Genomic DNA, 25,233 nt, shown 5'->3' with positions numbered 1-25,233 from the left:
GAAAACGTTCAAATGTTTCATAGGACCTTGCATAAATGTAATGATATTTTGCTGTATTGAAAATGATCACATCCATATTTATGCTCTAGGCTTTTTGAATCCATTCTTCCCATTGGCAGTTAGCAGCTGCATTTTGTGCTTTATAGTAAAGGTCATTTTGCATAGATTTTACCCATAAGGATGTTGATATCATGAGGCAGTAAAAATCTCCAGACAGGTAATTTGTAGACAAACAAATTTATCTTTTTTTATAGTTTTGCAAGAATTGTATTAATTCTGAAGGATAAAATGAGTAGAACTCATTAATTTATTAACAGTGAGCATACATGTTCCTCAAGTAGAGCTGAACTGTCGTTATTAATGGTAGTATTTATTAATGCCAAGATTTTCAAAAGTAAATAATTATTTCAACTGGAGCTAGGCAGGAAATAGTTTCCTGTCCCATGAGAATTTTAGAGATTTCAAGATGTTTTCCCATCCCAAATTGGGACAACAAGTCAAAATCTCAAACTTGTTTACAAACGGATAATCTGGAAAAAAAAATTCAGATCAGGTCAATCAAAATGTTTTGTTTCAATAATTTCAAAATGTTCTGTTTTTATTTCAACAATTAAAAAACAGGAACAAAAACCTTCTTTAACTAAACTAAACTAATTTAACTAAAGTTTCAAAATAAAAAGTTTTTTCAAACCAAAACTTTTGTTTCAAAAATGTTCTTGTCCTATTAATTTGTCGTATGCAATCCAGTTAAGCCAAGCCAGAGTGTTCTTATCAACAATGTTCAAGGCACGAAGACCTCCAGGAAGTAAAGGTCATTGTTCTTGTCCTGAAGTGTATAGTCTGAGGTCTATCCTGCTCCCTCTGAAGTCAATAGGTGTTGTACTATTTACCATAGGTAACTGTAAGACATAAGGAAAACAGATACAGTAGAACCTCAGAGTTACAAACACCTCAGGAATGGAGACTGTTACTCTGAAATGTGCATAACTCTGAACAAAACATTATGGTGGTGCTTTCAAAAGTTTACAACTGAACATTGACTTAATACCGCTTTGAAACTTTACTATGCAGAAGAAAAATGCTGCTTTCCCTTTTTTTTTTAGTAGTTTACGTTTAACACAGCACTGTGCTGTATTTGCTTTTTTTTTTTTTTTAAATCTCTGCTGCTTCCTGATTGCATACTTCCAGTTCCAAAGGAGTTGTGTTGTTGACCAGTCAGTTTGTAACTCAGGTGTTCAGAACTCTGAGGTTCTATTGTAGCAGACATTGGAAGGCAGGAAGAAGGACAAGAGTTGCAGCAATAAAACCCAGAGGTTACTTTGGTAGGTTATTATAGGGTTACATGTTCCTTTTACAGTCAAATCTTGAGATTTGTTCTGGGGTTTAGAGGCATAGTGAACGGGGCCAGGAAGAGAATCCCAGAGATGGGGAGCTGCACTGAATGAGGTGCAAAGACCAGAGCAGGAGAAGATAATAAATGGGGTGATTAGTTACATGGCTGGACAGAGGAGAGGGCAAATGAGAAGGAATGAGCTGATGTGAACAATTATCTGAAACAACGAATGTTGTCTCTCGAGTCAGCATGTAAAATGCTGAACACACAAGGACCAGTTCTGTTGAGTAAGAAGGTGCCATTATTACAGTCACTGTCAGAGTAAGTCCACACTTTAAGAGATTAATTCAGCTGACAGTGTGGCAGTTTAGCATGCTACAGCACAACGGAGACTTCCTTCCTGTGCTCTCCATTAGACAGCCGAATAATGACAGCAACACCCTATGCAACACCAACTGGCATTTTTTCAGTTCAGTATAAAGGCATTTCAGGACAGTCATGAGAGAACTCCGAGGTGGAGGTGGGGGGTGGGGGCAAGGGAAACAAGTTGCAGTGTTAGCAAGACATAATACAGTCCAGCCACTCAACCTGCATGTGCCTTGTGATCTAACTCCCACAGGAGGTTGATACCTGAAATACTCACCTCGCAGAGTCCTAGAGCCTGAGCTCCAGCCCGAGCCCAAACGTCTACATCGCAATTAAACAGCCCCTTAGTCCGAGCCAGCTGGCACGGACCAGTCACAGGTGTCTAATTTCAGTGTAGATATCCCCTGAATCTCCTGTACAGCTGTGTTTCTCATCTGCAGCTAAATCATGAAATGAGCTGATCACTGGTGGTTCAATCCTGCATGATGCTGAGCACCCTCAACTCTAATTGAAGCCAGTGGAAATTAAGGCCAGTCAGCACCATCCAGGATCCAGTGCCTGCTGAGCAGCAGCAATTTCCTTTGATGTCAGTACTACTACTAACACCTAACTCTTACCTAGTTCTTTGCATCAGATCTCAAAGTGCTCTACAAAGGAGGTCAGTATCAATATCCCCATTGACAGATGAGGAAACTGGGACTCCTGAAGGTGAAGCGAGCTGCCCAAGGTCACCCAGCAGGCCAGTGGCAGAGCCGGGAATAGTATCCATGTCTACTGAGTCCAGTGCTCTAGCCACTAGGCTGAACTGCCTCCCAATGTGTGTTACAGATGCTCGGAACCACTAAGAAGTTGGCGCCTGATGTATAAACAGAATCCATATCAGGTGCTGGATAGAGTGAGGCAGGATATGCTTTTACTGTCCTGCAAAATTTTTTGAGATTTTGACAAATTTTCCTATCCCAAATTGGGACTGTGACGGGGTTCACTCACCACTACTCTGGCGCCTCCTGCCGGCTGTCATGGGAATTAGGTCTGCTCACAAGGGCGCCCTCCTCTAGTGGTGCCCCACCACCATCGTTTTTGTTCCAGGACTCACACCACTCCCAGGACTCCGGCATCCTCTTCAGTGACACTGCTCTCCGGCTGTGCCACACTCTGTATTCCCCACTTCTGTGGGACCTGCAATCTCTGTCCAGCTACTCTCTTGGTGGCAACTGCAGTTCATTATCCCAGGGCTGCTTCCCATACATCTCCAGAACCTTCTTCTGCCCTTACCTCAGCCTGCAGGCCCTAACAGCCAGCCAGGAGCTCTCTCTAGCTCCCCTGGCCCCTGCTTGCAGCACTGCTCTGTCCCAGGTGCTGGCACTCCTTCCTGCTGCTAAGATACTGGTCTTCTCCCCTCAAGCTCCAGGCAGCTACTGAACTCTGCTCTGCCCCACAGCCCTTCTTATATGAGCCTGCCAGCCTACAGACCAGTCTGCCTCACCTCAGTTCCTGAAAAATCATGGAGCAGGTCCTCAAGGAATCCATTTTGAAGCACTTGGAGGAGAGGAAGGTGATCAGAAACAATCAACATGGATTCACCAAGCACAGGTCATGCCTGACCAACCTGGTTGCCTTCTATGATGAGATAACTGGCTCTTTGGATATGGGGAAAGTGGTAGACATGATGTACCTTGACTTTAGCAACACTTTTGATACAGTCTCCCACAGTATTCTTGCCAGCAAGTTAAAGAAGTATGGATTGGATGAATGGACTATAAAATGGATAGAAAGCCGGCTAGATCAATGGCTCGATGTCTAGTTGGCAGCCGGTATCAAGTGGAGTGCCCCAGGGGTCAGTCCTGGGGCTGGTTTTCTTCCACATCTTCATTAATGATCTGGATGATGGGATGGATTGCACCTTCAGCAAGTTTGCAGAAGACACTAAGCTGGGGGGAGAGGTAGATATGCTGGAGGGTAGGGATAGGGTCCAGAGTGACCTAGAAAAATTGGAGGATTGGGCCAAAAGAAATCTGATGCGGTTCAACAAGGACAAGTGCAGAGTCCTATACTTAGGACGGAATAATCCCATGCACTGCTACAGGCTGGGGACCGACTGGCTAAGCGGCAGTTCTGCAGAAAAGGACCTGGGGGTTACAGTGGATGAGAAGCTGGATATGAGTCAACAGTGTGTCCTTGTTGCCAAGAAGGCTAATGCTATATTGGGCTGCATTAGTAGGAGCATTGCCAGCAGATTGAGAGAAGTAATTATTCCCTTCTATTCAGTACTAGTAAGGCCATATCTGAAGTATTGCGTCCATTTTTGGGGCCCCCGCTACAGAAAGGATGTGGGCAAATTGGAGAGAGTCCAGCGGAGGGCAACAAAAATTATTAGGGGGCTGGGGCATATGACTGAGGAGAGGCTGAGGGAACTGGGCTTATTTAGTCTGCAGAAGAGAAGAGTGAGGGGGGATTTGATTGCAGCCTTCAACTACCTGAAGGGGGGTTCCAAAGAGGATGGAGCTAAGCTGTTCTCAGTGGTGGCAGATGACAGAACAAGGAGAAATGGTCTCAAGTTGCAGTGGGGGAGGTCTAAGTTGGATATTAGGAAAAACTATTTCATTAGAAGGGTGGTGAAGCACTAGAATGGGTTACCTAGGGTGGTGGTGGAATCTCTATCCTTAGAGGTTTTTAAGGCCCAGCTTGACAAAGGCCTGGCTGGGATGATTTAGTTGGGATTGGTCCTGCTTTGAGCGGGGGTTGGGCTGGATCTCTTGCAAATCTAATTTTCTATGATTCTATGATTGGCTGCTCCTCTCAGCCCCTTTCTAATTGGCTGCCTCCACCATAGCCTCCCTCAGGCTGCTTTTAACCCCTTTTCAGCTAGTGAGGGGCAGTTGCCCGATCACAAGGACAAAAAGTCAAAATCTCAAAAAAAATTGTGAACCAAAAATTTGAAAAAATGTTTGGTTTAGATCAACCAAAATCTTTAATTTCAAAATGTTTTGTTTTTATTTTGACCACTTTGTTTTCTTCAATTTTTTTTACTCTAGTTTAAATTTTGAAATGAAAATTCCTTTCAAATTGTGGATCTGAAATTTTTCATTTTCATAATATTGAAATTGGACACTTTGATTTTCAAAAAAATCTTGAGTCAAGAAGTTCATCAAAGTTGACCCTTTCCCATGAAAAGTTTTGGTTTTAATGAATTGATATTTTAAGAAAAATTCACTGAATAATTCCCTACCATCAGTATAGTTGCGCATTAATACTGTGGCCGTGGTTTACCTGGGGCTGTCTCAGATGAAAAGGGTTAGTTGTTAAGAAGTCTCCATTACCAGACAGTAAAAGGACAGGTGTATCATGAACATGACATAAATTGTGATTGCCTGGCCCAGCATAGACATTATAATGAATGAATGCTTAAGGCCAGATTGGGATGGCCTTGTTTGTCTATGGAGGAAGGGATTGGAGGTGGTTCAAAGGTATAATCTGTAGGCATCTGAGTCTTAAAGACAGATGTGGTCCCAGCCTGTGTATTTCTTGATCTGAGAAGAAGGCCTCTCACATCAAGATGGAGCATTGCATGCTGGAACTTGTGGTCTCTTTGGAACATGCGTCCATTCCCAAGGTGGCAGCTGTAGTATCCTTCTCTAAATACTTTAGGGTACCCCTCTGGTTCCAGGAAGGTTGTCAATACATCCCTCAGTTGGATGAAGTCTGGTTGCATGTAGTAGAATGTCTCTAAAGAGGAGCCTGATTCTGTCTCCCTTATACTAGTTTTATACTGGTACAAATCACTGACTTTACTTGACTTTAGCACCTAATTTACACCTGGCCCAGGATCAGCCCCATGTTGTTCGTCTCTCCAGCAAGACTCTTGAAATGCAAATATAGAGTCATAGAGGTTATGAATTCAAATAATGCAAAAACAACCACATATAAGCCATCCAGCTGAACACTCTAAGGGAATACATCCATACGGCAGAAACCTGGGATGGCAATGCCAATTCCTTTCCCATTTTCATGCTAAAAAAACAAATGAAAAGCAGGTTGGAATCCTACCACCCAGGAGAAAAGGGTAGTTTTCAGATTCTTGTGCATACACAAATTGTGACCAAATGCTTACCACAATTAATGATGACAAAAGGGGGCAAAGAACAGAAGCCAGAATAGTGAAAGAACAGGTTAAAGAATGTTTAGATAAGTTAAACTATTCAAGTCAGCAGGGCCTGGTGAAATACACCCTAGGGATCTTAAGAAACTAGCTAAAGCAATTTTGGAAACCATAATGATTATCTCTGAGGATGGATGATATCCCAGAGAACTGGGGAAGGGCAGACATAGCACCTATCTTTAAAAACAGGGGGAAGAGGACTTGGGGAGTTATAGACCGTCAGTCTAACTTCAATACCTGGAAAGATTCTGGAACAAATTATTAAACAATCAGTTTGTAAGCACCTTGAGGATAATAGGGTAAGTACTAGCCAATATGGATTTGTCAACAAATAAATCATGCCAAACCAACCTACTTTCCTTCTTTGACAGGGTTATTTGCCTAGTGGATGGGGAAAGAAGTAGATGTGATTATATCTTGATTTTAGTACTGCTTTTGACATAGTCCCATGTGACATTCTCATACGTAAATAGTGAAATTTGGTCTAGAAGAAACTATTATAAAATGGATGCAAAACTGGTTGAAAAACCATACTAAGCCCATTATCAATGGCTCACTCTCAAACTGGGAGAATATATCTAGTGGGGACCTTCAGTGGTCTGTCCTGAGTCTTGTACTGTTCATTATTTTCATTAGTGACTTGAATAATGGGGTGGAGTGTTTGCTTATAAAATTTGCAGATGACACCAAACTGTGAGGGGTTGCAAGCACTTTGGAGGACAGGATTTGAATTCAGAATAACCTTGACAAATTGGAGAATTGGTCTGAAACCACTAAGATGAAATTCAATGAAGATAAGTGCAAAGTACTATTCTTAGGAAGGAAAAATAAAGTGCACAAATAAAAAAATTGGGAATAAGTGGCTAGGCATTGGAACTGGGGAAAGGATCTGGGGGTGGAATGGTACCCAGGGTTGTGAGATACCTCACCGCGACCTAACCTGAGTGTGAGGAAATATCTATACCTGCTGTGAATCAGCACAAGCACTACCTTCCAGGCCTCAGCTAGCCTCACTTTCTCCGTGCGGGTTAGTAGTAGGCACGCTAATACTTAAGTCCTCCTACCATCCCCTGTAGCATCCAGCCCCTTATCCACCGAACACTCAAAGAACTGCCAGATTTGCTGTTCCCAAAGGAACAGTGGACCACAGCTTATTAATTATCCCTTAGAACACAGCTCTGCTAAACACATGGCACTTAGATATATTTATAGTGAAAACAAGAATAAGTTTTATCAGAGAACAGAGATTCAAATGATTGATAGTAAGTAAATCATAACACGCTTTCTAGAGACGAAATTTAACTACCAGGTTGTCCTCCTGTCTAATGAAGCTTATCTTATCCAAGGTTCTCTCCAGTGATTTGGACCACGCGTGGCTGAAAGATCCCTTTTTTATGAAGTGAACTCACTGTCCATTTACTTATTTACTTCCTCAGTGAAGGATGCCAAAGTGTCTTCTTTGCCTCACTAAATGTACCAGTCACACCTTTGATGCATATCTCAAGCTAGCCCTTCCCCCCGCACTGTTTACCTCTTCCTGATAGTTTCATTCTGAAGTCCCCACCAGCTCTTCATTAGCATTTGACTTAGAATACTAGGTTGCCCAGTGTGAACCAGACAATATTTTGTTTACATGTAAACATAAATAGATAGAGAAAAACCTGCTTTTTACCTTTCCTGGTGACAAACCCCGCAGTTGCATACCTTAAGAACATAATTTTCAGTGTATAGTACATAACTCTTACATAGTATCAGTACCTACATTTCATAATGATATTGATGACCAGAGTGACACAGGCTTTTATTACAGACCCCAAATGACACTCTTTGGTCAACTAGAATGTAAATGCCAGACCCAGGGGATTCCTATAACCCTTGTGCCCCCATTATGCCCTCTGCCAGCTGGCAGCAAGAGGTCCCTGGGCCACAGAGGGTAATAGTGGATCATAAATTGAATGTGAATCAATGTCGTGCAGTTGCAAAAATGGGAAATATCCTTCTGGGGTGTATTAACAGGAGTGTTGTATGTAAGACACAGGAGGTAATTGTTCTGCTCTCCTCGGCAGTAGTGAGGCTTCCGCTGAAGTACTGTGTTCAGTTTTGGGCACCACACTTCAAAAAAGATGTTCACAAAATGGAGAGAGTCTGGAGGAGAGCAAAAGTGATAAAAGGGTTAGAAAACCCTGACCTTTGTGGGAAGGTTAAAGAAAGTGCATGTTATGTCCACTGATGGTAGGACAAGAAGTAACTGGCTTAATCTGCAGCAAGGTGGATGTAGGTTAGAAGTTGGGGAAAACTCTCACTGTAAGGATAGCTAAATACTGGAATAGATTACCAAAGGAAGTTATGGAATCGCCATCATTGGAGGGTTTTAAGAACAGATTAGACAAATACCTGTCAGAGATGGTCTAGGCATACATGATCCTGCCTCAGTCCAGAGGGAAGCACTAGATGACCTCTCTAGGTCCCTTCTGGCCCTAGGTTTCCATGATTCTATGTTGATCCAGCCACCACAGCAATTCCTGAGGGAGCAAACATTACTCTGTTGCTGTATGTGCCAGAAATACTCAGTGAAAAGAGTTCTCTTTCTTTCCTTCCTCCACATGCTTTTTCTCCATTTGACCCACACACCACTGCTGGCTTTAGGATTTGGGTACCTTGAGTGAAGTTACTGTTAACCTCACAAATTCCACCAACTCCTTTCCACAATGTTTGAGCTTCTCTTGTTCGCATTCTGACATTGCATGATTGTGTATTGATACAACACCGTCATGTAGCGCCATTCCATTGTAATGACTCCTGAAGTAAATCTGGGCCTCTTCAAATGAACGGCAACTCATTTCCTGTGACCTGCAACAGAACCATGGAGGAGTATCTTGTAACTTTCAAGATGGGTGTCAACCATGCCAAGGGTGTTGTGTATCCCCTGCATTAATAGTATCCCCGTGAATGTGCATGTAAGAAGTGCCTAACACCATTCTTGCATGCCTCGGAGAAGCATAACCACTACATCTTATACCAGAATTATATTACATCACTTGAAAGCCCAAAAGCCCTAGTTTATATGTCTTTCCCTTAGGTTTGCCTGTTCCTATAACTTCATTTAAACAGGCAATGATCCAGTTGCTGCTGATAGGCTGAATCAGCAAAAGGCACGTAGCCCATCTTGTTTTATTTAATTTTAACTTATTTTTTGCTACGACTTGTGGCGCCTGCAATGCATTCTCATTATTTTATTAGGAGCCATTTAACTTTCACAGCAGAGTGCACCTGATTGATTTTTTGACCTCCTCTCGCATTTCCATCTCTGGGATTGCTGCTGCTCTCTGAAATTGGATGCCATTCCCTCCTCCAACCCCTAACCCTCGACAATCGTGAAATGTAATTAATGAAATGGGATAAGACATCATGGGACTGGATGCCCTGAGGGTCTATTGGAACCTGCTACATTTACAAAAGTGTGTGATTTTAATACCTTCTGACAACAGTTAGGACCAAAAAAGAGGAGGGGTGGTGAGTAGGGTAGGTCAGAGCAACTTTCTGGCTTCCGTGACACAAATAAAAACATAAAAAATTGTCCATGACTATGCAGTGTCTGGGCTAAATGAATTTCCTTTAGCTATGCTCATCTTCATGTCGTGGATTTCCCCTCCTCCCCCATTGCAAATATTTGATTGATCAAGTTCTACTCACAAACATGTTCCCACAAGAGGAATTCCCAAGTTGTTTCTGCAAGTATTTGTGGAAACCACTTTTTAAATCTGCACCCCCAGTTATTTACCCGGCAAGTGCTTTCACACTCATTCAATCAAGGAACAGAAACTATAATATGTGCCTTATCTAACCGGTCACAAGTAAGCAACATGGCATATATATCAAATATTTGCAATAAAAACAAAATACTCAGCAAAATAGTAATCACATCATTTCAGGTAATACTTGGGGGAATTGCAATCTGCTGGTGGATATTCTATGAGAAGAAAAAGGAACATAATTAGCTGAATAACTTATTATGAATTATTTACTCAGCGCTAGTATAAACACAGCTCCAAAACTTCCCTGCTCGAGAGCACAGCATGATGCTGAGCTCCTTGCAAAGTACTTTATGGAGCTTTACCAACATGTACACAATTTTTTTTATTTTTTGAAACTTAGATTATTAAAAGATACAACTATTATTTATTGTATTGCAGTAGCATCTAGAGGTTGCAGCTCCATTGTGCTAGACACAAACATGGCTAAAAGATGGCTCATGCCGTGAAGAGCTTACAGTCAAGCTCCGATCCTGAAAAAGTCTATTGCCCCCACCCCCATGCGTAACTTTATGCACGGTGCATAATCCCATTTAAATCAATAAAACTACACAACAAGCATAACATTAATCATGTGCAGAAGTCTTTGCAGGATTGAGGCCTAGGTACAAGACGAGACAACAAGGGGATAAAACTGACTTGGGAGCACACAGTAACGACGTGATCATTGTGAAAAGCCCTGGCCGTAGCACTCCAGCTGCCTAACCGTTATTGGGTTTTTCTATACGCACCACAGCAGACATGAGTTTTAAGGAGGACAATGCGGTGGCTTTGTGAAGTTTTCTGGAGAGCAACTTCCATGCATAAAAGGTGTTGTGGGGCAAAGCATCAAGGTGCTTGTTGGAAAATTTGACCAATATGTAAAACTAAAAAGAAAATTGTTGAAGAATTGTAGTTTGCCAATTCACATGTAAACATGTAGGCCACAGCTGTTCTTTTCTTTTCTTTTTCCCCCTGTCCTAGTTTAATAACTTACTCAGACCAGTACATTGAATATGATCCATTTATAACTCCTGCTGAACCTTCCAATCCCTGGATAAGCGATGACGCTACTTTATGGGACATAGAAATGAGGTAAGAAATTGAAATTCCATGGAAACTATGAATAACCTTAAAGCAATCCTTTCATTTTATTTGTATTGCGCTCCCCATATAGACAGTAGATTGTATACATGGGTATGTTCAGAAGCGACACCTGCTTGCAAGAAATAAGGGCTCATGCTATTTTTTAATTTTCATAAGTTATATTAGATGGCCACAGAGAGATTTGGGCCTTTCTTGTTTGTTTTGCTCTTCTATGGCATATAATAAATGCCTGAAAAGGTAAAGGAAAGAATGTAGTGGTGATTCTCCACTGCCATGCACCTTGTGTGGTTATTTTATTTACACCCTTGAAAAATGGGTGGGCAAGTTTGCTAAACCAGAATGGTCATGTTGTATACCCACTTTGCACAGGTGTGAATGACTACACAAGATATAAGGCAGAATAAAGTTTAAACCCAGTGTCCTTATTTACTCAGATCACAATGACAGTAGCACTTGGGACTAGAATCATCATGCCTGAGCATATGTCTAGCAGTTGCAAGAGCAGCTCTGAGTGCAGCCTCAGAGTCCTTGGGTCCTGGCTCCCCAGCTCATTCACATACACCCATCGGTCACATTGCTAGACCTCAGTTCAGGCACCATGGTGATTAGGCAGCGTCCACTTCTCCCAATCCTTTGCTCTTACTGTGTGAATGTTTAGTTGGCATTCCTACTCAGGACCAAATATGACCTGGGTGTGATATTAAAATAGTCAAATATTTCAAAAGGGAGCTACAAATTTGCTTCAATTCTCATGCCTGACTATGAGATAGAAACCTAAGGTAAAATCTGCTCTTTGGAACTTGGAGGTAAAAAAACTCAAAATCAAAATACTGGGTCTGCCTCTGGAGGGCCAGTCCATGCTGAATCATCATCTCCAGGCACATGGTTGCCTGTGGAGAGTACCAGACTCAGCAGCTAAACATCAAATCCTGTCCTAAAAGAAATCCAAGGACAGAACAAATGGATTTTTGTGTTTCCCTCAATTGTGAAAGGTACCTCCCCACTTTCACTCCATCACACACAGGAATCTTTGATCCATTTCTTAATCCCTACTTCCCTTATCTTTTATTTTGTGATACCCTGGACTTATTTTTAATCTATTTCACTTTTGGTTTTTGCTTCCCCTGCAAGACCCTGATGTTAATCTCTTTAACAAGTTTTGTATGGAATAAACAGCCATAACTGCAGCAAAACGCCCCTCTGATATAAACTGAGTGCTGGTACCCCGATATCTGAAGCTATATTATTACTGTATCTCCCCAAGTGGTCAGCATGATGTCTCCTGAAAGACTTTTGTGCTCCTGAGAACTATGATTTAAACCTGATGTCAGGGCTGCAGATGAGTGTAAAGAAATGCCTCGCCGCCTCTACGGTCTCAGGTCAAGTTAATAGAGATGATTCTCCTGGTGATGAAAATGAGAAGCTGGTATTGCTGGGAGATGGGAGAACAATAGCTTGATTGGTCCATTTTATTCTCTACTCCAAGAGCATTAGCTGCATCTGCATCTAGTTGCAACTTGTTTGAATAATTTTGAAAGCTGAGGCTCCCAGCCACCCCCTTTTCAGGAAAATGAAACTGTTCATACCCCATTTCAAACCCACCATGTGTTGGCAAAGGCCTACCCATCTTAATTTAGACAGCTACTGTGACCCTGCAGCTAGTCCTTCCTGTAACCCCACACTTTGGGAAATGCAACTGTAAAGTAATTCAATTTTGGATACAGTTTGGGCTGTCAAGTGGAGGTCGTATCAAATCCCGGTTCACTCCATGCCTAATACAATGTCAAGACTTTAAAAGACTCCGTCCCCCCAATGACATTTATTTTATCTGTGTTTAATCTTTACACCAAAAGAAAATTAAAAGCAGGCACACTAACTGAAACTCCTGCATTCTGGCCCCCATTTGTCCTTTTAGCAGGGACCCCCCCGTCTATTAGAGTCTCTGATTTTAGGAATTTTTCATGACCAGGCCTCATCTGTAATCTGTGAAACAGAAAAGCGTGTCGCTCACTAGGCATTGCACTTGTCTTAAGGAGACCGAGATTCTAGTACTACTAGTCTGAGCAACCATGCTGTATTTTAATGGATGTGTCTTATTTGGTACCTAATGTTATGTCACCCTTAATCAGAGACTCCTCAAACGTTTTCATAGTGTGGGCCACATTTTAATGCGTTGTCGTTCTCCTGGAAACCTCTCTTCTAATTTGCAATAGCAGACACGACCTCCTCCCATTTGCAAATATACCATATCCCTGATGTAACTATAGAAATTACTGCCATGGAACAGTAATATTAGGGAAGTATTTAGGACAGGATTTTCAAAGTTGACTATTGATTTTGTGTGCTTCCATTTTTGGATGTGCAACTTAAGACACCTTAAAAAGGCCTGATTTTCAGAGGGGTAGGTGCCCTAGTCTTCAGTTCTTCTTTTCATATGGTGCATGATGGTCTCCATTTGTGTGAGTTACAAGAGAAGCCTCACCCTTTGGTTTGTCATCCTTTTTCCCTTTGATGTTGAATAGAGTCAATTGCCATTCAGCCGTTCTGGACCATACATGGACATGCATTCACTCTTACCTTTCCTCTCCCTCACCTTAACAGCAAAGAGCCCAGCCAACAACGTGTGAAAAGATGGGGCTTCTCTATAGATGAGGTGCTGAAGGATCCAGTGGGGCGAGACCTGTTCCTTCGTTTTCTGGAGTCCGAATTCAGTTCAGAAAACCTCAGGTAAAAGCCCTCCACTTGAGCTGTATGCACAGGTTCACACCCATGTACTGGGCCAAATCCTGAAATCCTTACTCAGGCAAAACCGCTCATTAAAGTCATAGGAGTAAAGACTGACTAAGAGTTACAGGATTTGGCCCACAGCACTGTAAATTTTATAGAAGTTTATACGAGTGGTCCGTTTACGAAAAGATGTAGATAATCATGACCAAAGCCACCTTTGCCACAGGTCTGTCAGTGTGTCAACAATAAACCTGCAGCTTGCAAAGGTTGAACACTGTGATGAATCAGAACATACATATGGGTTCATATACAATAAGTAGTGCAGGGGTTCTACAGAAGAAGTAGTATGTGATGATGCAATTAGAGAATATCATAATGCATCCAGAAAAGGGGGTCAAATTAAGGTTGCATAGTGGTGTAAGGCAGTGATATTGTGTCCTGATTTGTCATCATTTCTGATGAAGTTCAGGATCAAATTCACCATGCTTTGTGCCTGCAGTGAGCACCTGAAGTTAAACTGAGTTTGGTTTGCCACATCTGGAACTGTGGCATCACCAAATGAATGCAGCAGGGAAGAGACAACTAGGGCAGTTAGAAAGGGGAGAGTCCATGTTTACACCCACCTTATACATATCTGCAATCGGAGGAATGGACAGGCTGAAAAGGGACATCATAGTTTAGTGCGATTTTAGCAAAACAAATTTCTAAACTTTCCTTAATTTAAATAGATTAAGTCATTCATAGAACATGGAATGTGATGTGACAAACTCCCCACAATGCACTATCAGTCAATATTTTTTATAAAGAATAGCAGAAACAAAACCTATTATTTAACAAGAGTCAAACTATACCATTGTCAACAACTTTTAATCTCATTAAAGAGTTCCCCATGGGTATGCATGATGGAAATGCAGTCCATGGGAGGGATGCAGTCCAAAAACTAATTTAAAGAATTGTTTATGTTCTGTGTAATATATCTAATACAGAGCCAAGTCAGGCAGTCCTTGAATATGCAAAATCACCATAAATTGCCCTACAGTATCTTCTTTATAGTTAACACCAGTGCATAATGGGAAATTTAAGCCACAAAAAATAAGGTATGTAAAAATGGCTTTTAGAGACTAAAAGTCAGGAAATTAAAGCTGAAATTCCCTGGGTCGGGTGCTACAGAAAGTGGGTGGTGAGCTCATTTACCAGCTGAAGTGAAATATCTTAGCACAGGAGGGTAAGGGGTAAGAGTTGCGGTGAGAATATAGCTTCATTTGAAGATTAAAGACAGCTTCCAATTCCTGTATGTTTCTATGGCTTAATTTTGTGTTTCTAAAGCTTCAAGAAATGAATGTTGAATGCCGCAGATCCTATGTAGTCCAGTAAAAATAGACAGACATTCACATTCCAAATTACATCATCACAGTGGCTATCAAATGTTACTCTTGTTGGCAATCTTAGTATAGCGGCCAACAGCTGAGTGGGCACAGAGATTGAATCACCCTTTCTCCCTAAGAAGCAGTCCCTCTAGAGGAGAGTTAGAGCACTTTGGCAGGGCAATATTGGGCAGCTTGCATTTCTGCTGCCAGCACAATATCTGTTCTGAGGATATAAAGAGGATTAAATAGGGTCCAATTCTCATCAGGTGTAAATTAATGTATTGAAATCAATGGAGCGACTCCACTTCACACCAGCTGAGACTCTGACCCAGTGTCTTTCACTGGTTCTACATTTGTGTAATTATTTTAACTTTGAGAATGAAATATGAATGAATTGGATGGACAATGCAGACATTAGAGCACTGAGTTAGTGCATGAGAAAAGTGAAATTCACTGGAAAATTGTTTTAAACTATAGGGAAACTGAGTCAAATGAGAAATTTAAAAGGTAAATGAACAGCATAAACTGTAAAAAAAAATAAAAAATACAATTTTCATTTTTTTTACTGTTAATAATCTAAGAAGTTATTTGTAACACAAGCAAGGCAATATTTTAAAATGGTCTTTAACCTTCCCAAGCCCCTTTAAGTGACTATTGAACTTCTACATCTTCATTGCACTTATGTACATTTGTGTTCTTGTTCTGGCAATTAATCTGCCATTATGAAACACTGGTTAGATCTTTGCCATTTAAATATGGTGCATTCCTCAGATTCCTTCTGTGAAATGCATTCCTGTTTGGACTAATGAAGGGCATAAGGTTTGCCTCTGGCAGGTGTGCATGCACTCAGCCTACTCCAATGAATCCAGAGGGTATCCTAATTAGAAATCAAATTGTTACCTTTCTGTGTCACCGCTAGCCACTTCTCATGCCACTATGTATTCTCTTTAACCTTGAGGTAAAGCCTATGTCCTGCCAAAGGGAAGGAGGCCTTTCACGAAAACTATCCAAAAACCCAGCAGAGTTAAACAACAGTTTACAGGATAGGCCCTGACCCTACATGGGGATCCACTAACACAGACCCTTGACTCCAGCAGGACTCCACACAAACACAGGGTTCCATATTAGCAGATCCTTGTGCTGACTGAAGCCTTAGATAATAACTAGCACAAGGAGAGAAAAATGAAGACCTATTCACAAGGGAAAATAGAAACAGATTGGATTGTAGAAGGCTCTTGCATCAACAGTGGTGTGGAATTGTGTGGCAGGGCAGAGGGAAGGCCAGTGCTAGACACAATCAAGCAAAATTTTTACTTGTACTTACTAATGAATGTCTGAGAAGTTGTAGGTAATTTCTTTAGGATGAACACTTGCTAGAAAATTCCCATCTGCAACCATTCTTTAAAGACCCTGCAACCAAGAGATATCAACAGATGTGTGAGGTGATCACAATGGGGCCATATTCTTCCATTGGGGCATAAATGCAACCCTCATTAATGTTGATAGGAGTTACATGCACACATCAAGGGGAGAATAAACCCATATATTACTGAGTGGCCAACAAGACAGATACCAATGGGTGAATATTGGAAAACTCAGAGGTTACTAGCAGTGCAACCAAAGAGGTTTCCTGCAATATGCACTTGGCTGGCTGATTTAGTTCCTTGAAATATTTTTACATTTCATTATTATTATTAGTAGTAGTAGTAGTAGTATCATAATGCCTAGGAGCCCCTGTCATGCACCAGGACCCTATTCTGCTAGATGCTGTACAAACACAGAATAAAAAGACAATCCCTGCCCCAGACAGCTCACAATCTAAGTATAAGACAACAGGTGGATACAGAAAAACTGATGGGGAGTACCAGGAAACAATGACAGTACTGGTCAGCATGATTGGCAGTGGTCTCTGTACACCAGCAGTCTAACCATTGTCCAGTTTTATGTAAGCAAGCCACATAGCCCAGTTAAGGAGAGATTTGAAAGAGGATAACGAATTAGTTTTCTATATGTTTTCAGAGACATCCTTGCAAGCATGAAGGGCAGCATAGAAAAAAGAACAAGGTGTTTGAAAATGTAATAAGTGGGCAGTGGAGGCAGGCATCACAGGCTGATTGGAGGTGGGAGTCAACTATTTTATACTGAATGAGAAATTATATGCAGGGTGGGGATTACTTGTGAAGTTCTGTGACAGTGAAGATAATGAGCTTATATTTGATGTGATAGAAAAGAGGGAGCCAGTGGAGGGATGCAAAGACAGGGGTGACATGGTCAAAGTGACAGGCCAGGAAAATGATCTTTGCAGCAGCATTCTGAATGGATATGAAGACTGCATTTTCCAAGCCAAAAAAAATAAAGAATGTTGCAGTAATCGAGACACAAGACGATGAGAACCTGGATGAGAGTTTTAGCTGTGTCGATGGATAGGAAAGGAACAAATTGGACCAAAGTCGGCTCTCAGCTACACTGGTGTAAATCCAGATTCACTACACTGACTTCAGTGGGGCTACTGCACTCCTCTGTAATAGAGAGCAAAATTGGTCCTTTGAGTGGGAAACTGCCCAGGTAAGAACTGCAGGATTGGGCCCACTACACTCCTGGGTTTGGTTGAACTCTATCACTTATTTATTTACTGGCTGTTATTTATGTTAGAGCAGGAATGTCTCTTCTTTTTCTTGCCTTTGATTTCACTCTTCTTTCTCTCACTCTTTTCTTTCACCTTTCTGTCACCATCTTTGATCTGCAATTTGATTTGCTTTTCTTGGTTTTTTGGAGCTCACAGAAGTATAGCAGATTGCTGAGATGTTCAGTCCTCCAGTCAGAAGATTTTTCCCAGCTTCAAAGAGTGTCAGTTGGAAAGAGAGCTAAAAGGGATCATGGGAAACACCAAGCTTATCCAAGAAGAAGGGAAATTGTACCTCTGACCACAGACCTAAGTAGACAGCACATCCATCCTTTGTATACAACGTACAACGGCACTTAGATACTATGGTGATAAGCATGATATAAAAATCTGAATAGAATAGAAATGCGAAGTCTGCAGCACACTAAAGCGGGTGTTTCTATGTGTTGGCGGGATGGGAAATTTGTGACCAAAAACTGAAAGTATAGATTTTTGGTTTTCCGATGAAACATCAAAAATGGGGGGAGGAGCGGAAATTAATTGAAAGCCCAATTTTCTATTTAATAAAATGTTTATATGCGAATTTTTTGACCAGCCCTAGCATTTGCACCACAATGCAATCATACTGTGGTGAATTTACAGGAGGGCTGAACAGAAGACAATGCTGATGTCTGAGTTGTACTATGAGTTTCAGTTAGATTTATTACTGGGATGATTGCACTCTTTACTGCAAATGATGTAATGAAAATCTGAAACTTTACTGAAGTTGAAATGCCTTCACATTCAACATTCATTTCTCTAATCTTCTCTTGGCCACCAGAGGGCACAAAAACTCTATTTCTGAACTTACTGTGGGCACAGAGAAAACTTCTTTCTGCTTCAGCAGTGAGAATAATTTTTATGTCACATTTGTCTGGGTAGCAAATTGTACGTAACCATTCAGGAGACTGGGATCAAAATCCTGCTCCTTTCTGTACTCTCATCCTAGAATATACCCACACATTACACCCACGCGGTGCACTGGAGGAAGCATTTGCTTATTTATTTGTAAGTGCTCCCGAGCATGCTAGGTGCCTCACAAGCAAGTAAAAAAAGGCACATTTCCTGCCCACAGAGCTAAAATGCAGAAATGAGAGCAGTTTCCAGGTGGAGGCTAGGGAGAGACAATACAGGGAAGGAAGCATAAAGTTTATAAATATAGGACCAGACCCTCAGCTGAAGAGATCAGGGTGCAGGAAGGTGGCTTCTCCAGCCAGGGGTCAGTTCAGCAGCCTAAAGGCTGCTCTAAGTTACACCAGCTGCTGCAGTCTCTCTTCGGAATTGATGCATCACTGCTCCATCCTACCCCTAGCACACCACCTTCCTGCAGCTCCATACCCCAGATACACTCCCTTTTGGGCAGCTTTCTGCAGTCTCATTTAACATTAAGGGGGAAAGATAGGCTATAGGCATGACACCCTTACAAACTAAGTGGACATCTTAAAAGAAGCAAGAGGAAATAAGGACACATAGGACACCACAGCCAACCCAAAATAAAAATGTCTCCCTATTTTATAAAACTGATTGCTGAAATCCAACTTAGAGAACATTGACTAAATGGCCTTGGTGCGGTCCCAGTGCATTTCACTGTCAACATACTGCCATACTGTAGAGTGTGAGCAAATAGCAACTATATATATAAAATAATCTATATAAGCATTACTCATTGTAAATCAGGGTTACAGGATTAGGCCCCATGTGTACCAAAGTTCTGCAAAAGCCCCAGCAAATAGTCACCAACGGCAGCCAGTCATTTCATGTGAATTAGTTCAGGATAATAAGTCATGCCTAGACAGGCTCCTCTGAGTACCATCGCCCAATGATAGCCAGATAGGACAAGAACAGAAGGAGAAAGCTGATGCTGTTGTTGGCTTGTCCCTGCCCTTCCTTTGTTCATGGCAATCCATGCCTATAACTTCCTGCTCAGTGTCTGCTGAATGTTACCCAGCAGACCTTCTATTTATTTATTTCAGCCCTGGCTCCTCTCTGTTGCTACACTCCCAACTGCCTTGGTGTGGGTGCTACTTCCTGCATAGGTTTACATTATGCACTCAGGGCCAGATTTACATCTTATGCGCCTCTAGGCACAGCATCTTCAGTGCCTCTCCTGCCTACAGCTGACCTTTGTGTTGCACACAGTTTTAGAGAGGTAAGGTGCCCCTAGGCATGTGCCTACTGTGCCTAATTGGAAATCCAGCCCTGTATGCACTTGCTTGACCAATGTGTGCTGTTTGGAGGGAGACTACTTGGGCTATGCTTCTTTTCCAGGGGGCTGGGCTCCCTTTAGTGTGACCATGCGGCTTTGCCCTGTTCCCTTTTGGCTAAGGGCTTCTTGTTTACTCTACATGTCTTAGCCATGAATTGACACACTTTCCCTCATTCCCTGTCCCCCTACAGCCAGAACCTGAGAAGAAAGTTTTTACAGATTAAGGATTGAGGCCTTTCATGGACCTGCTTTATAAATACAGTTTGACCCTGCACATTATATGGTATCTGTCCTGCATTATAATGTCCAAAGAGGACCACACCAGATTGCAATCTTAGGGTTGTAATGAAGATGGGTTAAGCAATGAGCTAGTATCAGTTGCCTTGAGAATGAAAAATATTCATTGTAATGATGCGTATAAACTGTTGGTGCTGATTGTGGGCCCTCACAATTGTTGATCTTTGCAGTGTTCTTCATTTCAATTGGCTGGTTGCCTCTACTCTTTCTTGCCAGTTGCTAGGGCTGTAGAGGAGGAGACCATGAATGGCCAGCCAATCAAGCTGCAGGAGGCTTTAAAAGGTCAAAGTAGCACAGCCCACTGCTGTCTCTCACAGGTTTCACAGATGGATTAAGTACCTCAGTCTGATGAGAGAGTTTGTAACAACAAGGAGGAGCAGGAGACAAATCTATTATTATGATACTGATCATAACAAGAGAGAAAATGGTGCAAACTCAGCTCACTCATGTAAGAAGTCCAGGTGTGTAGGAAAGGCCTGCTACTGGCTAGGGAGTTGGGCAAGGAATATTATTTCTTTACAGTGTCATGTGATAGCCCAAGCTCACCAAGTTGTATTCTTTGGCCTTCCTCTGAAACTCTGGATCTTGACTATCCATTCTCCTGTAGCTGTATGGACCCTGCAGGGCTTATAAGAGTGACAGACTGTTTGTATGCATACGGTCAGACATGCAGGGAAGTGGCACGTTTTGAATATGAAACATTCTAGAGTTACTTTTCCGCCCATCATAATGTTTTAATGGATTGGTGTAGAGCAGGGGTCGGCAACCTTTCAGAAGTGGTGTGCCGAGTCTTCATTTATTCACTCTAATTTAAGGTTTCGCGTGCCAGTAATACATTTTAACGTTTTTAGAAGATCTCTTTCTACAAGTCTATAATATATAACTAAACTATTGTTGTATGTAAAGTAAATAAGGTTTTTAAAATGTTTAAGAAACTTCATTTAAAATTAAATTAAAATGCAGAGCCCCCAAGACCAGTGGCCAGGACTCTGACAGTGTGAGTGCCACTGAAAATCAGCTCACGTGCCGCCTTCGGCACGCGTGCCATACGTTGCCTACCCCTGGTGTAGAGCATGTTGGACCTCTCCAAGTCAAGTATATAAATGGAGACTCTGCAATTGACTCCAGTAGGTGTAGGACCAGGACCCACTGGTTCAGGATTCTGCTAAGGTTGATCCACAAAGTTATTTCTGAGTTTTTTCTTTTCTCTTTCTTCTCTGTTTTGTTATTTCCCGTAAAAGGTTTTGGTTGGCTGTCCAAGATCTCAAAAGACAACCTTTGCAGGATGTAGCCACCAGAGTGGAGGAAATCTGGCAAGAGTTTCTAGCTCCAGGGGCACAAAGCCCTATCAACCTGGACTCTCACAGCTATGAGAGAACAAGTCAAAACGTCCAAGATCCGGGGAGATACACGTTTGAAGATGCCCAGGTTTGGATTTTGATTTTATTACTAGTAGAAAACTAGTAATTAAATAGCTAGTTTTATGGTAACTCCTTATATTCTACTATGGCAGCATTATCCACTTAATTTTAAGGAAAAAAGAGAGGCGCAGTTGGAAAGGACTTCAGTGATTTCAGTTCAGGCAGGGTGAACTGTATTTCTCTAAATCTATTGGCTTTAAAAGGCTAATACTCTGCTGGAAACAAAGATGTTCCTAAACTGACAAATCTACAAGGAGTGCTAAGCTGGAGCAAAGTGTCGGGTCCTGGCCATGGGCAGGGTCATTTACCAAGTTGGAGTCAAGAGACAAGTAGCGGAGTCAGTGCTGAACCAGGTCAAGATACCAGGAAATCAGGATCAGACACCAGTTACAGAGAAGAGGCAAATAGTGAAGTTGGGGATGAGTCAAGAGATGAAGCCTAAGGGTCACAGTAAGGCAAGGTCTGGAGTGGAAGCAAGCAGGTGGTCTGCATCATTGCTCAGACAGCTCCCTGTGATGGCTTCCTGGTTTATACACTGGCATAGGCCAATCAGAGGGCTGCCATCCAGGTCTCGCTGGGTGGTACGTCCTGAAGTGTCTAGCTTCACACGGTTCCCTCACAAAAGCCCAGTCTGAGCTTCTGGTGGCAATGTGAAAGTGTTAGATCCTGGAACCTCCATGGACTCAAGTTCTAGTCCCACAGTTGCTTACATCAACCCCCCCACCCCCTTCAGGCTCCCCATCAGAATGGTGCTGGTCCAGACTTGTTGGGGTGAGTCCTTTGGAACTCACTCACCTGGAGCATGGATAAGGGAGGCACATTCTCCAGTGTGCTTTTCAGGACCGTAGTCTTCCCAGTCCACAAGATAGTACAGGTGGCCATATGTCTATTGGGAATCAGGGATGGCATGCACTTTGAACTACTCGTGACCCTGGATTTTGACTGGTGGTGGTGTGGTTTGGTTGGGGAAGGGATTATTAGTATAGGGCTTCAGAATGGAAATATAAAAAACTGGATGTATTTTGGGGGACTGGAGAAGCTTTAGTTTAAAGATAACCAAGTTGATCTGTTGTCATATCTGGAAGGGTCCCAGGAACTGGTGGTCCAGTTTTCGGAAGGGTCGACTGGTCGGGAGATTTTTTGCAGCAAGCCACACCTTCTGGCCTACTGTGAATGCCAGAGCTCCCTGTTGTCAAAAAGTGTACATGCCTCCTGTAAGCCGCCTTCACCACTAGCTGGTTCTTGAGCTCCTTCTGGATAAGATGAATCTGTTGGACCCAGTTAGTGGTGGCAGGGGTCAGGGAGGCTGCTGGTAACTCCAGCTGAATGTGAGGGTGGAACCTGTAATTTGAGAAGAAGGGGCTCTGACCTGAAGAGGCCTGGTTAGCAGTGCTATATGAAAACTCTGCATATGGCAGGAGCATGGAGCAGTTATCCTGGTGATGGTTCATGAAACATCTAAAGTATTCTAGTACTTGGTTCACCCTTTCAGTTTGTCCATCTGTTTGGGGATGGTACATGGGGAGGTAGCTATGCAGACATCCAGTAGCCAGAGCACTCCGCACCAGAAGCAAGAGGTAAACTGTGGGCCTTGGTCTGAAACTATGTGGTCTGGAAGTCTGAGAAGATGAACTGTGATTGGCCTCAGGAGTTGGGCAGTAGTCTCAGCGAAGGAAAGATGGTTGCAGGGGATGAAGTAGGCCATTTTAGTCAGATGGGCTACAACTGTGAAGCCTGCTGTGTGGCCATCAGACACTGGTAGTTCCTCAATGAAGTCTAGGGTGATGGCAGACCAAGATCTGGCTGGAGTCTCTAGGGGTACTAAGGTGCCAAAAGTTCTAATCCCAGGCATTTTGGTACATGCACAGCACTCACAGGAGTCCATGTAAGCTTGGACTTCAGCCTGTATGTAGAGCGACCAGAAAAAATGGGCAGCCATGTCGGAGGTCTTAAGGTGGCCAAAATGATCTTCCAGCAGAATGCTGTAACACAGTCATAGCACCTCCAGTCAGGGATGTCTGGGGGGAACATATATGCTCTCAAAATATGTTGTCCCATCCTGCACAGAGCTGTGCATCGTAGGGTATGTCTACACTACGACATTAGATCGAATTAATAGAAGCCGGTTTTATAGAAATCGGTTGTATACAGCCGATTGTGTGTGTCCCCACATAAAATGCTCTAAGTGCATTACGTCGGCGGACCGCGTCCACAGTACCGAGGCTAGCGTCGACTTCCGGCGCATTGCACTATGGGTAGCTATCCCACAGTTCCCGCAGTCTCCAGCGCCCATTGGAATTATGGGTTGAGAGCCCAATGCCCGAATGATGCAAAACAGTGCCGCGGGGGGTTCTGGGTACATGTCGTCAGGCCCCTCCCCCTCCGTCACAGCAACGGCAGACAATAGATTCGCGCCTTTTTACCTGGGTTACCTGTGCAGACAACATACCACGGCAAGCATGGAGCCCGCTCAGCTCACCTCACCGTCACCATATGTCATCCGGGTGCCGGCAGACGTGGGACTTCATTGCTACACAGCAGCAGCAGCTAACTGCCTTTTGGCGGTAGACGGTGCAGCATGACTGGTAGCCTTCATCGGCGATCTGGGTGCTGGTAGCTGTGGGGCTGGCAGCCGTAGGGCTGCATTGCACCAGCCCCTTACCTTTTGCCTTTTGGCAGTAGATGGTTTATTACGACTGGTAACCGTCCTCGTCGTACAGCAGTGGCTGTCAATCATGGGCACCTGGGCAGACATGCTCTGTCCTATCGAACTGTCTTGACAATGATGGCTATCAGTCGTAGTATGCTATTTTCTGCCAAGCGCCCAGTATTTTCTGCTAAGCACCCAGAAGAGGCCGAGGGCGATCTGGGTGCTGGCAGACATGGGGCTGGCAGACGTGGGGCTACATTGCTACACAGCAGCAACCCCTTGCCTTTTGGCAGTAGATAGTATATTATGACTGGTATCCGTCATCATCATACTGCAGTGGGTATCAGATCGTGCAATAGGCCTGAAGGCTAACTGCCAAGCGCCCAGTATTTGCTGCCAAGCACCCAGAAAATGCCGAGGGCTATCAGTCATGCTGCACCGTCGTCTTAAGATGTAAAAAATAGATTTGTTCTGTATTCATTTCCTTCCCCCCTCCCTCCGTCAAATCAACGGCCCGCTAAACCCAGGCTTAGGAGTTCAATCTCGGGGGGGGGGGAGGCATTCTGTGTGACAGTTGTTTGTGTTTCTCCCTGATGCACAGCCACCTTTCTTGATTTTAATTCCCTGTACCTGTACGCCATGTCGTCACTCGCCCCTCCCTCCCTCCTTCCCCTGGTCCTTCAGATACTAGTTTTGCGCCTTTTTTCAGACCAGACGCCATAGCTAGCACTGGGATCATGGAGCCCGCTCAGATCACCGCGGCAATTATGAGCACTATGAACACCACGCGCATTGTCCTGGAGTATATGCAGAGCCAGGACATGCCAAAGCAAAACCAGGACCAGCCGAGGAGGAGGCAATTGCAGCGCGGCGACGAGAGTGATGAGGAAATGGACATGGACCTAGACCAAGTCACAGGCCCCAGCAATGTGGAAATCATGGTGTTCCTGGGGCAGGTTGATGCCGTGGAACGCCGATTCTGGGCCCGGGAAACAAGCACAGACTGGTGGGACTGCATCGTGCTGCAGGTGTGGGACGATTCCCAGTGGCTGCGAAACTTTCGCATGCATAAGGGCACTTTCATGGAACTTTGTGACTTGCTTTCCCCTGCCCTGAAGCGCCAGAATACCAGGATGAGAGCAGCCCT

General features: G+C 43.1%; 1 protein-coding gene across 1 annotated transcript in view; it reads left to right on the top strand.

Annotated features, from left to right (window-relative positions):
- RGS6 (regulator of G protein signaling 6) overlaps positions 1–25,233 on the top strand; it is a 502,429-nt gene that overhangs the window by 407,499 nt on the left and 69,697 nt on the right. The window contains exons 12-14 of the mRNA XM_065403307.1: positions 10,634–10,744; positions 13,358–13,483; positions 21,257–21,443. Of these exons, the coding sequence (XP_065259379.1) occupies positions 10,634–10,744; positions 13,358–13,483; positions 21,257–21,443 (424 nt within the window). The remainder of the gene's footprint in view (positions 1–10,633; positions 10,745–13,357; positions 13,484–21,256; positions 21,444–25,233) is intronic.

The sequence above is a fragment of the Emys orbicularis genome, chromosome 4, assembly GCF_028017835.1.
Source record: "Emys orbicularis isolate rEmyOrb1 chromosome 4, rEmyOrb1.hap1, whole genome shotgun sequence".
In the NCBI taxonomy this organism is placed as follows: domain Eukaryota; kingdom Metazoa; phylum Chordata; order Testudines; family Emydidae; genus Emys; species Emys orbicularis.
Note: the sequence above shows the minus strand (reverse complement) of the source record. Positions and strands in the feature narration are given on the sequence as shown.